Below are 13,921 nucleotides of genomic sequence, written 5' to 3' on the forward strand. Positions count from 1 at the left end.
AGCCACTTGATTGGGCAGCGCCGGGGGAGGCGGGGCTCTGCGCGGCGGCTGCGCGGGGGGACGCGGCGGGGAGGGACGGACCAGGAATTATTTTTATTTCTTTGTTTCCCGGGGAAAAAAAAAATAATAAAAAAACAAAGGCCGTCGCGAGGGAACCCCCCGCGGGGGCGGATGGTGCTGCCGTGACCGGGCGGGCCGGGGCAGCGCGGGGGCCGGGACGCGCAGCGGGGCCGGCCGGGCTGGGCCGGGCCGGAGGCGGCCGGGAGGATGAAGCGGCGGAGCGCGGACTGCAGCAAACTGCGGCGGCCGCTCAAGCGGAACCGCATCACCGAGGGCATCTACGGCAGGTACCGAGCGGCCGTCGGGACGGTGGGGAGGGTGGAGGGGGACGCGCCGCCCCGGTCCCCTCGCACCCCCGGCTCCTCAGCGGCTCCCGCCGCCCCGCCTCCCCCGCCCCTGTCAGCGGGGCCGTGCGCGCCATGGCGCCCCGGCTCCCTCAGGCGCTGCCCCGCCCCGCGGCCTGCGCGCCGCCGTTAGGCCGCAGCGGCCCCGCCGCCGGTCCCGGCTCCGGGGGAGAGAGCGCGGGGTGCGGGGGGAGCTGCTGGCCAAGGTCCTGTCGGCGCTGCCGGGAGGAAGCAGCGAGGAGCCGGTGGGAGCGTCCCCCGGGCTTCGCACCCTGCCGTGGAGCCCTGGTTCCCGGGGGAGGTTTCCTCACAGCTGGGCTTTCCCTGAGGGGCTAAACCCGTGAGGCGGTGGGCGGGCTGGCTCTGGGCTGCGGGTCTGGGCGAGCGGCAGCCGCCTGTGCTGGGAGAAACTTGGCTTTCACGTGGTGGTGAAGGAGCCTGTGCTGGGGCCTCTGCAGCGGGAGCACACGGGAGATGTGGGTGTAACAGCGGGGGACGCGAGCGAGGACTCGTGTGGTGACACCTGGAGCAGGGGTGGACGGTGGTGAACACACGGCGGGTTCCACTGAACCCGCGAAATGGGAAAGGGAACTGTAGTGAGGTGAGATCCACGTTCGTGGGCACGACATGGACCTCAGCGGTGTCCTGGAACAAAAGCCCGATTTCCAGGTGTTTACATGCAGAACACACCAAAGCACAGATTCATAAGCGTTTGCTGCTTGTGAGTGTGTTTTATAAAGTATTTTAAAGCTCTGCCCTCCTGATAAGTATGCCAAATTTTATATGAAATATAATTATTATGTATTTCGGAATAAAGGGGAGCTTTCGTAGCAGCTGGAAAGCTGGCTTTTGAGAGTTACGTTGAGCGTTATGTCCCATTTCTCTTTCTAGTCCAGTCCAGGTTTATATGTGCAGTGGCTGGAAACTTGTGCAAACTTATACAATGCAGATGCTGGCTTTGCATAAAGGAAACAGTTGATAACGAGCTCTGACTGTAATAAAATTGTCACAATATACTGCTTATCGTAGTTGTAGTGAATCCCCATGTGAGAGCAGAGAGTCACTTGTTGCTTTAGACTCCCAGGTGTTGAGAAAACGGTGCTTGGAATGTTAAACACCCATTGCTTAGAAGTTAATATTTAAAGATGACTAGTCTTGGGGAAATAATTCCAGTGTAAGCAATTTCTTATATAATTACTTAGTTTTCAAAAGTAATTCAGAATCACATGCTCTCCATTACCTTTGAGGTGAGAGATGGAGGGAAAACCAGAAACAGATGAGAAGAGCAGCAGCTGTGGAGTGTGTTCAGCATACAGAGTTGTGGCGAGAGCTGAGAGAGACATCTGGCTGCTGGAACTGACTTCTCCTGGAATGCTTTAGTTCAGAAATAGGAGTTTTAGCCTTTGTTTCATGCAGCATTTTGACAAACAGAAGCAGTCAGTGACTTCACAGGATTGTTCCCTGGAAAGAAAAGAGGACCTTGAAGGCTTTTTCCTTGGGAAATGCAACCAGGAGGTGCTTCTAGTGGATTGTACCTCTTGTTTCTTTTGTTCTCCTCCTTCTCCTTCCTCCCCCCCCCCCCCCTTTTCTTTCGCCTATAATTCAGAGCAATTACAAACAGGTAGCTTCTCATATAACTATAGATTTGTAAATTTTTGTAATTACTATGGTTATTTATTCAACTTATCTTAATTGTCACCATCAGCTTACACAAAGCCATTAAATACAGTTATCAGTAGGCAGCATCGCAGTGTTACAAGCAAAACAGCAAGGCTGAACAAACAGTGTGATTGAGGTACTTAACTCCCCCGGAGGATTTTTGTTTGCTTTTTAAATTAAGACCCATCTTGCCATCCTTGTTCCCCCTCCCATTCTTCCATATGGGGAGACAGCGTAGTTAAAAGCTGCAAAGCTGAAGAGTTTTGGGGCAGATGAAGCAGTGAAAGAACCGTCCTGCAGTGAGACTCTGCTGGTGGCGTTCTCTACACTTACGTTAGCCAGTCTGTTTGGCCTCAGCCCTTCATAAACACTTTCAAAATGCCTCCCTGCCCCTTCCCACCAGATTTTCAACACCTGCCCTCCCTGTTCTTCACGCTGCTTTTTCTGTTTGCCGCTTTTCCTTCCTTCTGCTTTCTGCCTTTTCGCTTTTTAAGCTATCTGTTGCTATTGTTTTACAATGCTCCAGTGATTAACATCTTATACCTTTGACACCGGGGCGGCATTAAAACCTTAGTTGTTAATTAAAGTATTCATTGTAGCTTGTCATCAGTTAAGCAATTAAAGTTTTCTTGTTCCTGCTTGTTTCTAACTCTTCCCAGTCCTCATCCTTGATCTATTTAAAGTCCTTCAGCTTTATTGCTGATACTGCTTGTTTGGGCTCTCCTGAGTCATATTGGCACTTGCTACTAATTTTGTCGCTGGTTAAGTTTCAAGATGAATTCCACATGTTATTGGCTTAATTTACGCTGTCCCATCAGCCGACATGCTATGGATCCTGAATTTCCTGACCATACTCCTTAAACACTGTATGTTCCTTTAGAATTAAGGGTTTATTTTAGCCCTATAGGTATACTGCCCTTTGTCGCAGGCGGTGCCGGGGCTGGCGGCCAAGGATGTGTCTGGGATCCCTGGTGGTTACTGGGTACCCGCTGCGGGCACTGAATCGATTTGTGCCCCTGGGCACCGCGGTGCGGGCAGCATTTCTTGATACCACGATGGCTTTGCTCACACACCCCTGTGGTTCTGTGCGCCACCAAATCCTGATCCTGCTGATTGCCCAGGACTTGATTTTTGACTATTGACAGCCAAATAAACTGTAAGGAAAAACAGTTCATTGCTAGCTCCAGGAATGTGGCCTTTTGGGGGGCTTTTTTTTGTTTAATCCATAATGATTCTTCCTACTGATTTATTCTGGCACATTTTTTATAAGCTTCCTATACATGGAAAAAGATTTTCTTCTCAGCCTGCCCTGGAGGTCGGTAACAAACCAACAGTGCTACCTTTGATGACTTTAACTTAAATTCAGGTCTCAAATCTAATTTAGCTTACATTTAAATGTGTTCTAGTGTGTCAGCCCCAATAGTACATGTAATATTGCTTCCCCCTGCCAGTGACTTTCCTTCTCTGCACACTGCAGTTCTCTGGCTCTATTTGACGTGTTCTGGACCGTGATGTTTTCAGCCGAGTGGGGTAACAGTTCCTCTTGTTCAGCGCTACAGTGCTGATTGTGCCCGTGCTTCAGCAGAATGACTGCGAGAGTTTTCTGGTTTCTCTTCCTTTACTTACGTTTCCATAGTTCAGTGACTGATACTTCGCTGTATCAAGGCACCGAATAAGTACTCAGGGAGGTTTCCTGGGATTCTTTACATGTCTCTTCCTTTTCAAAAATTTAGCTGGCAAGTATTTCACATAATAGTTTCCAACACGCAGACCAGATCCCAGCAGTCCTGTGTTCTCTTGCATATTTGCTGTGCTCATTCTATACTACTGTTTTTGTCCACTAATAACACTCTTACATATATATATATATAATTGTTTGTGTGTTTCCATATATAAAGCTTTTTTATTTGAAAATTTCCAGTGATATTCAGTCAGCATCCCTGATGTTTTGTCTGGTGTTGGATGAGCAACCCTGAGATGGTGGTTGGGGACTCTGGTCATTTCACACGGATGTTAAACTGCACTTTTCTAACCCCCACCTGTGCCTTTGGTGCCCTGCCAGCCTCCAGGTGCCTTCCACTCCTTCCACTCCCATCCTCTGTGAGCCGGGCTATGAAACAAAACCTGCCAAGCTTCACTTTCCAGCCTTTGAGACTTGCTGCTAACAGTGGGGTAGGATAGAAGCTTAATTTGCTATCCGTTTGGATTTGGGGTGCATTATTGTTTTGTGGGTCTTTTTTTGAATGTTGTTACCTTACAGCAAGCACAATGTTTCTGTGGGGTTTTAAAAGAGAACAAAGGGAATGGCATCTGTCCCTGGAGGGGGGAGGAAGAAAATTATTTGTTTGAAAATTCAAAGCGGGAGCACAGCCACTATTGGATTATGAACAAATCTTTCTGTTCAGTATACGTTAGCAATCAATTGACATTTGACAGAGTTTGCAGCACTGTCATCACTGCTCCTTCCCATTGGGCACCGTGGTCTTCTCGGGAACGTTTCCATCCTTCCCCCTCCTCTTGAATTCCCCTCCCGGATTAGATACCATATGCCAGTTTTCCAGGGAAAGCCTTGTCCTTCTTAAAGCCCTGCCAGATCACTGAAGTCAGATTTTTTGACACGTGTCAGAAAACTGGATAACCCAGATTTTAAGTATTTATCTGCAGCAATCTTCCTCTGTATAGAGAACAAACTCAGAATTATAATTGGCATAATGGAATATATTTGAGCCTTTTACAAGGTCTACAGAGGTTAGAAAGCCCCTCTGCCCTAGTGAGTGTTATTTCTAAGTGAGGGTACTGACACAGCAGCTGTCAAAATTGTGGAGATGTGTGGATGTGCCCAGAAGGATCAATGAGTGTCCGAGGGTCACAGACACGAATGGCTGGTGCTGGATTCCCAAGGAGCGTGGGGCGAGGGGACACACAGACCTGATCACAGTAGCAACACACGGAAAGGAAGAGGAGTCTGCGAGGAGTCGAGGGATTGAGAGGGCAAAGGATGGAGTAAGAGTGGCAAGTACAAAGCAGAGAAAAGGAAAAGGGCTGCTGCTGAATTTTGTTAGTCATTTAATTCCTGCTGGGGGTCCTGGGGACAGCAGGGTGACCATGAGCCAGCACTGGGCCCTTGTGGCCAGGAAGCCAATGGTACCTGGGGTGGGTTAGAAGGGGGTGGTCAGTAGGTCAGAGAGGTTCTCCTGCCCCTCTGCTCTGCCCTGGGGAGACCACACCTGGAATATTGTGTCCAGCTGTGGCCCCTCAGTTCCAGAAGGACAGGGAACTGCTGGAGAGAGTCCAGCGCAGCCACCAAGATGCTGAAGGGAGTGGAGCATCTCCCGTGTGAGGAAAGGCTGAGGGAGCTGGGGCATTTTTCAACCATCACTGGTGTAAGTGTTCCCTGCAGAGGTGTCTGTTCACTCAGCACTGGTACCTGACCTGCTGCGCTGAGTGCTGGCCGGGAGCAGCACCTCTGGGTGTGCAGTTTACTTACCCTGGTGCAAGGAGTGAAGCTGAGATTTGGGTTCCTTTCTCCCCCCTGCAAACCCCGGTTGCCATCAGCAGACTGCAGCACAGCACCCAAGCTGCTCCTGCCCCGCTCTGGGTGGCTGTGGAAGCTCAGCACTGTTTGTAAAACCAGCCCTGTTGGGGAGGGAGCTGGTGTCTTTAGGCTGCTGCTAATATCAAGTTTTAAAGCTGGGATGGAGTGTTTAGTTATGGAGTGCAGAGTCAGAGCCTGCAGTCCTGCATGCTTTGGTTGGGGGGCAGTGGGTCCTGATGTGAAAAAAACATAACAATCAGCAATAAAACCTCCCACACTAATAATTGATGGAGTGTAGTGTCTTAAAAACGTGTCCTCAAAGTGCGGGTATGCATCTGGATTCATGCTGTTGAATAAATGTGTGGAATACATTACAGAACCATGAACTTGGTTGCTGATGCCAAGATAAGTGGATGAGGTCCTTTGTAAATGAAAACGACTTTTTGTGTCTTAGTCCTGTACTCGTTAAATTCTTAATTGCTTTTGAGTCCTTCAGATGCCTTAGAAATAGGCAGAGCTTAAGACAAATGTTGTATTGTTACGATTCCACTTTAAAGGTGGTAAATGTCACCATGGCCGTTGGATTGATATAATTTAATATTAGAAATCACTTCAACAGCTGTGTTACTGAACTCTAATGCAGCAAATGCTTTCACTTGGAGTGGCACTTAACACTTGAAAAGCGTTAGTTCTGATAAAGCTAATTCGCTAGGAAAAATGTGGTGTCTTTATGGATTCCAGGGGTAGAAAAAGAAACAATAACCGTAACTTTAACCCAGCAGAAAGTGCCTCCACAACACAGCTGCTTTTCCAGCTAACCAGACAGAATAATGATCACGTAGGTGTGATGCCTTGAGATGTTTTCTCAGCTCCTGAGAGCTGCACGTGTACCGTTCAGGAGCACGGCCCAAAGGAGCGGCCGGTGCCTCTCACCTTTTATCTCCATTCTCTGCAGGCAACTGCTTTTTACAAATTTCTGGGGAAGATCTAAACTTCAAATAAACAGAGAACAACAAGCATGATCTGCCAGGAGAAATGTGTCTGTTTAATGGGTTTTGGTGGGTTTTTGACTAAGCGGCTGGGGATGGTTCCGTAAAAACTGCAAACAGCAGGACCTTAACTCTTCAAGTGTGTGTGTCACTAATTTTGTTTCCATTAAATTCAAGTCCTTCATGCAGCCTCTATATTGACGTGCTTTTCAGTCCCATTAATCACAGAATGGGCTGGGTTGGAAAAGCCCTCAGAGATCATCCAGTCCAACCCTTGGTCCAACTCCAGTCCGTTCACCAGATCATGGCACTCAGTGCCATGGCCAATCTCAGTTTACAAACCTCCAGGGCCGGTGAGCCCAGCACCTCCCTGGGCAGCCATTCCAATGCTGACCACTCTCTCTGCACAGAATTGCTTTCTCATCTCCAGCCTCAATTTCCCCTGGCAGAGTTGAAGCCCCTGCCCCCTTGTCCTATTGCTGACTGCCTGGGAGAAGAGCCCAATCCCCCCTGGCTAGAACTGCCCTTCAGGTCGTTCTAGAGGGTGCTGAGCTCACCTCTAAGCCGCCTCTGCTCCGGACTGAACAAACCCAGCTCCCTCAGCCTCTCCCCATAGGTTAAGTTAAAGAATATTCCAAAAGGTGTGTGTGGGGAGGCTGAGGTGGGTTAAATGTAGGGATAGTTGCATATTTATCTCAGGCTTGATAAATGTATTTTCTATGAAGTCTGTCTTCAGCTTGTACTGATTTTACAGTTGCTTCTCGGTACCTGACACTTCTGGTGGAGTTTTCTATTTTGTATCTGCTCCGCAGCTGCGAACAACTTCCTAAAAAAGCCCCGTGAGCGCTGTGGAAACTTGGCCCTACCTGGCACTGCGCGTGAAAACTCTTGGCAACTCCGCAGCAAACATTCCAGGGCAAAGTTCTGCTGGTTCTGTTGGCAGGGTGATACAGGAGGGAAAATCAGTTACTGAAAGGAAAAGCTACCCTTTATATTTTTATATCTTTAAAAACCTACCTTTGTGGTAACAGTGCAAGAAGGTAGTTGCGTTTTGGGGAACCGGAGTAACTCAGTAGATTTCTGGATGCTGGGTTTGGGGGCAAAAGGGTTTTGCTTCCTCCTCTTTAGCAGAATGGGTTGGGCTGGTCCCTCCGGTGCTCCTGTGTTCGGCAAGCGTGATCTCCACATCTACTGAGCTCTGTAGGAGAAAAGGATCATCAATGGTTCAAAATGCAGGACTGAGAATAAGGGAACATGGCTTAGAAATAATTGAAAAATAGAAGTTGAACTGCCTGGCCTCAAGTTGCATGTGCTTCCATTTTTCTGTTGCGTGGTTGGGTGTTCTTCTTTTTATTTTTAGGGATACATGTGCGTAAATGTGGATGTTTTCAAATCTAACTCTTGACAGCTCAGTATCCAACCAGTCTTACTAATCGCTATAGTTGTAGGCTTAAAACGTATCTCCATTTATTGGTGTTGCCGTTTGTGTTACATATGGAAAATGAGCGAACGTCTGCAGCGTGGTGAGAGGGAACACGGACGTTTCTGAGCTCCGAGGGTGCAGACTGGAGGAGAAGCGTTTGAGCTGGGCCCACGGCCCTTTGGCGAGGCCTCTCTTTATAAAAATACCCCACAAAGTGAAGGGAGGTTGATGCTGAAAGAGCAGCGACCCTTCTGGTTCTTTGCTGCTTTAAAAACAAAGGCAGTTGAATATAATTAACTTCGTTACCCTAGGTCTGATTTTCGTGTGACAACGTTATAATAAAGCTGCTTATTTTGTGCCATTCTTTTGGATAAAGTTTTCTTACTTGTATTATAGTTGTCTATGGCTTTCATTCCTAAACTTTTAAATAAAAAGTAAGCATCTCTATTGGAAATACTGCCCTGAAATTACCTTTTTTTTAAAATGATTTTCTTTCTTCCCAGCACGTTTCTGTATCTGAAGTTCCTGGTGGTGTGGGCCCTGGTGCTGCTGGCAGATTTTGTCCTGGAGTTCCGATTTGAGTATTTGTGGCCGTTCTGGCTCTTCATCAGGAGCGTTTACGATTCCTTCAGATACCAGGGTTTGGTAAGTACAACCCCAAATCCCTGTCTCTTTGCAGGGAAATCCTGCCATGTTTCAGGCCACATTCAACATTATTCGGCTAACTTAGTGGTGCCAATGGTGATTTTCACAAGAGGAGGAATTTTCAAGTGACTGAGCTGGGCTTAAGTCTCTTTGCTCTGCCTATTTTATCTGCGACAAGTGGAAGTGAAACGTGCAGCTATCACATCTTCACTCTAGGAAAATAGTGTTTGAATTCCTGAGATAACAGGATTTTCTTTAAAGTAAACCAGAAGCCCCTACCTGTTTAGTGATTTACGGCTCTTTCAGACAGTAAATGATGCTGCTCTTTGCATTTCTTTTCCAGAAGGAGAATGTAGTAATGGTAATACTGTATCAATAGGGAAAATGCAAGTCTGCAAACAGAGTAATGAGGAATAAATACAGCTGTGTGGAGCCTTGTTGGGAGAGTGGATGGGCACAGTTTCTCGCGTTGCACCCATTCTCCCGCAATTCGCTGAGTTTTCTGCTTCCGTTGGCTGGACCGCTCCATTTCTTTGCCCTGATTACAGACAACACTAACATTTCGATGTTGAAATCATTGTGGTGTCACCATTAATAAATCAACTGGTAATATTTGCTGGAATAAACCAACCCACCCTTCTTTCCTCCCTACCCCTCCTTTCTTTTCAGGCCTTTTCAGTATTTTTTGTTTGTGTAGCATTCACATCCAATATCATATGTCTGCTCTTCATCCCGATCCAATGGCTGTTCTTTGCTGCCAGCACCTATGTCTGGGTACAGTACGTCTGGCACACAGGTAGGTCCCTATTTTGTATTTACGACGTATTGATTTGAATCTCTATTTTACAGCTCTTAGTAGCATGCAGAAACTCTTTTATTTGTTACCAGGTTTGTTTTAACTATTGTCATAGTTTAAATTCTTATTAGTCAACTTTGTGTCAATGGGGTTCAGTTTGTGAGTGAAAAGGCTGGTAATGCCAGCAGCTGCCCCAACAGCTCAAGACCTATGTAGACAATCTTTTCCCTTCCTCCAATCCTTCTTTTTTTAATATGTAGTTGTTTGGGGGCTATTTTTAATAAATCCTTGGGGTTTGGGGCAGCATTTGGTTGTTGGGAGGTGGTTTAGTTTGCACGAGCACTGATAGTTGACATGGGTTACATGTGTCTTTCTGAATCAAAAAAAATTAGGAATAAAACTTGATTTTTTGGGAAACTTTTCTCTACCCAAGTCCCTGGGATTTGGGGCTTTTGGAATATTTTGCATTAGATTTGCTGTCAGATCACAAGGACACGCAGGATAGCGTGGATCGTTCCTCTGATTGCTGGTGAACGCAGGCAGTGTTCTGACAAATTAGTCATTTGTCATAATGACAATGTGGGAGCTAATGGGAGCTGCTGAGAAGCAGGTGCTGCCCAATTTAAAACACATACAAAACCTGGAGTTATTTTTAGGATTGTATTCAGATGTTAAAGTGTTATCTGAAGTTGTTCTCAGAGTTGATGTTTAGAAACTCTAGAAGAAAAACCTTGTGGGCCAGTATTAACTCTGACTTGTTTAATATTTTAATTCACTGCAACCTTCAGGATTCTTCCTTTTAAATGCTCATTTAATTGATGGGAACTTGCTCTATTTTTTGTAGGGCAGTTCTGATCTTTTTGGGTGATATATCTACATAGCTGAAGTGTTGAGTCCCTTTAAGTTGTGTAGGTTTTTCGTTTACACAGAGTGTAACTGGTATAGAAAAACCACAGCAGACACCACAGGCAGCAACATCAGGCCCTCAGAATGATGCTCTTTTAGTTTTGAACTTAAGACCTGTTTCCAAACCATCACACAATATGTTGATGTCAGTATGTAATCAGGAACTTAGATTGTATGGAGCTTGTGGCACGTAACTGGAGTTGATTTGTGCAAATTTGTGGCCGTATCACGTGCAGCAGCAGCGTTTCCATCAGCCAAGAGGATTAAGACCTTCGTTTTGCTTGGCCACTATTGTACATTCTCGCCAGTGATGCTGGGGAGAGGAATCAATTCCACGTCTCGCACGTTCCCCGGTGCGAAGTTTTGAGTCCCACTCTTTTCTGTGTTACTGTATCTGGAGTAACCAGTGCTGGGCTCGCTCATTCTGGTTTCCCAGCGGATTCGTTTGCTGCTGCTGCTACCAAGATAGACCCAGCTTGGAGTGAAAACTTAGTCCCAACTTAGCACTTCTGACTCAAACATCACAAGCTCTAACATTACCTCATCTGCTGTTTCTTCCCTTTGTGTTCCCTCTCTGGGTAGGGTTTTGTGCCAAGCTACTTCATTAGCTGGGCATCTGTTATTTTTCACTGGTACCTTATAAAAGTAATAAAGCAAGATAAGGAGACCAAAGTTTAGAGTTGGTTTAACATAAAGATGTCACAGGCACTTTCACAGAATCCCAGAATGTCAGGGGTTGAAGGGACCTGGAAAGCTCATCCAGTGCAATCCCCCCCTGGAGCAGGAACACCCAGCTGAGGTTCCACAGGAAGGGGTCCAGGCGGGTTTGAATGTCTGCAGAGAAGGAGACTCCACAACCCCCCTGGGCAGCCTGGGCCAGGCTCTGCCACGCTCACCCCGAACAAGTTTCTTCTCAAATTTAAGTGGAACCTCCTGTGTTCCAGTTTGCACCCATTGCCCCTTGTCCTGTCACTGGTTGTCACCCAGAAGAGCCTGGCTCCATCCTCCTGACACTGCCCCTTTCCATATTGATCCCCATGAATGAGTCCCCCCTCAGTCTCCTCTTCTCCAGCTCCAGAGCCCCAGCTCCCTCAGCCTTTCCTCACATGGGAGATGCTCCACTCCCTTCAGCATCTTGGTGGCTGCGCTGGACTCTCTCCAGCAGTTCCCTGTCCTTCTGGAGCTGAGGGGCCACAACTGGACACAATATTCCAGGTGTGGTCTCCCCAGGGCAGAGCAGAGGGGCAGGAGAACCTCTCTGACCTACTGACCACCCCCTTCTAACCCACCCCAGGTACCATTGGCCTTCCTGGCCACAAGGGCCCAGTGCTGGCTCATGGTCACCCTGCTCTCCCCAGGACCCTCAGGTCCCTTTCCCCTACACTGCTCTCTAATAGCTCATTCCCCAACTTATACGGGAACCTGGGGTTGTTCCTGCCCAGATTCAAGACTCTGCACTTGCCCTTCTTATATTTCATTACATTTTTCCCTGCCCAGCTCTCCAGCCTGTCCAGGTCTCTGGATGGCAGCACAGCTTCCAGTGTCACCACTCCTCCCAGCCTGGTGTCATCAGCAAACTTGCTGATAGTCACTCTATTCCCTCGTCCAAATCATTGATGAATATATTGAATAATCCCGGCCCCAGCACTGCTCCCTGAGGCACTGCACTGGATCCAGGCCTCAACTGGACTCTGCCCCATTGACCACGACTCTCTGGCTTCTTCCCTTCAGCCAGTTCGCAGTCCACCTCACTACCCAGTCATCCAGACCGCACTCCCTCAGTTCAGCTGTGAGGATGCTGTGCAAACTGTGTCAAATGCCTTACTCATTCTGAAAAAAAAGCCTCTTCCAGTTCTCTAAGTGTCTGACAATTTCCTTTCGCTTTTGGAATGTGTTATAAATAACTTGAAAGTATTTGCTGCTTGTAATATATTAGTAAGGTGTTTGTTTTTCTCTTCTCTCAATAGAGAGGGGCGTGTGCTTACCAACAGTATCACTGTGGATACTTTTCGTTTATATTGAAGCAGCCATTAGATTTAAAGATCTAAAAAACTTCCATGTAGACCTTTGTCGTCCATTTGCAGCACACTGGTAAGTGTGGGTTTTTTTCCTCTTTTTCTTATTAATGTTTGTTTCACTGGGGAAATTAGTATTCAGGGCTTTTTATTTTGGTACAGGGTTTGGCTGTTCAGTTCTCCCGTCACGCATCCATTATTAAATATTCCATGAGAAATGGATGCAAAACATGAACCAAGGGCAGCCTTTCTGAAGATGTGAGCTAAATTGCAGCGTGGATATTCAAAATATTTGATCATTTCTGTATCCCATTCCAATTTTATGTTTCTGTAATGAAGCATTCCTCTTTCCCCACCAATGGGAAGGGTTCTCATGAGCATCTGATTTCATAATCCCCAGAGGAAGGGAATCACATAAACTTCAGGTTGAAAATTGTGACAAGAAATACAAACCAAACAGTACTTATTGCACTACTTTGCAAGGGATGAGAGTGACTTCCTGAAAATATTCATCTGCAGAATATCCATCTCCGCAAGAAATACACTCTGCAAGTTTTCAGTGTAGTAAGTGTTGATTAGGCTGCATTTAAAACATGTCCTATTTCCCTGGACTCATTTGGTCCAGTTCCTGTGATCCACTCTAATAAATTAGCCATGTGTTATTTTAATGTACATCGTCTACATTGTCCAATAAACCTCTGAAACACCAATTAAATTCTAGAATAGGTTACAAAAGCACTTTAGGAGCTGAATTGGATGCAAGCGTTTCAGCTCGTCACCCGAGCTCTAGAACTGTAACTGCAGCTGGCTGCGCACAGGGTCACAAAAGCAGCATTGGCACAGATAACATCAGGTGCATGTGCAAATGGGTCCCGCGTTCTGGCAGCTTCCTTAGAAATGCAGTTTGCACAGTGCTATTATTGAGCAAAGAACGAGGAGGTTTTAATGGTTAATCGCCATGTGCACCTGAGTTTTCCCCGATCTAGGACACCTTCAGTGTTTAAAATGCAACTTTGCTGTGCGTTGTTAAAATACTTGTGTCATGGAGGCACCCCGGGGTTAGTTTAAGGGACAACAGGGTCCAAAACAACTTTTATTAAACCGGTGAGAAAGAGGGTTTTAGCACTCCAAAAGTGACTTGAATACAGGTTTGGATATCAGTTGAGGTAAATTATTAAGGGGCAGCAACTGATACAACAGGAGGTCCACAGAGTGCATGCACCTGGCTTCACCAAAACAATACCGGAGCCGTCCCTGAGTCCAGGAAGAGTCCACACTTGCCTGAACATGGTGTGGGGTTATTGGAAAGGGATACAAATACTCGTATTGAGTATGGAAAGTGTACACTCGCAATCCTGCAAGGGTAATTTTATAACACACTTGCAATTCTGTGAGGAGAGATACACGTGCAAATGTGCACGGAATATTACACGTGCTTATGTGGAAGCACGGGAGGAAAATACACTCGCGATTATACAGGAAATAATTTATACACGTGCTCGTATTGAACACGGAAAATACATGTGCAAATGTGTACGGAAAATATAAA

The 13,921-nt window shown here is 46.7% G+C and overlaps 1 protein-coding gene across 1 annotated transcript in view; it reads left to right on the forward strand.

Annotated features, from left to right (window-relative positions):
- Positions 1–51: 51 nt before the first annotated feature.
- MACO1 (macoilin 1) overlaps positions 52–13,921 on the forward strand; it is a 31,292-nt gene continuing 17,422 nt past the window's right edge. Inside the window, exons 1-4 of the mRNA XM_065857344.2 lie at positions 52–347; positions 8,514–8,655; positions 9,325–9,451; positions 12,325–12,448. Of these exons, the coding sequence (XP_065713416.1) occupies positions 268–347; positions 8,514–8,655; positions 9,325–9,451; positions 12,325–12,448 (473 nt within the window). The 5' untranslated portion in view covers positions 52–267. The remainder of the gene's footprint in view (positions 348–8,513; positions 8,656–9,324; positions 9,452–12,324; positions 12,449–13,921) is intronic.

This window comes from Patagioenas fasciata, chromosome 25, assembly GCF_037038585.1.
Source record: "Patagioenas fasciata isolate bPatFas1 chromosome 25, bPatFas1.hap1, whole genome shotgun sequence".
NCBI classification, from domain to species: Eukaryota; Metazoa; Chordata; class Aves; order Columbiformes; family Columbidae; genus Patagioenas; species Patagioenas fasciata.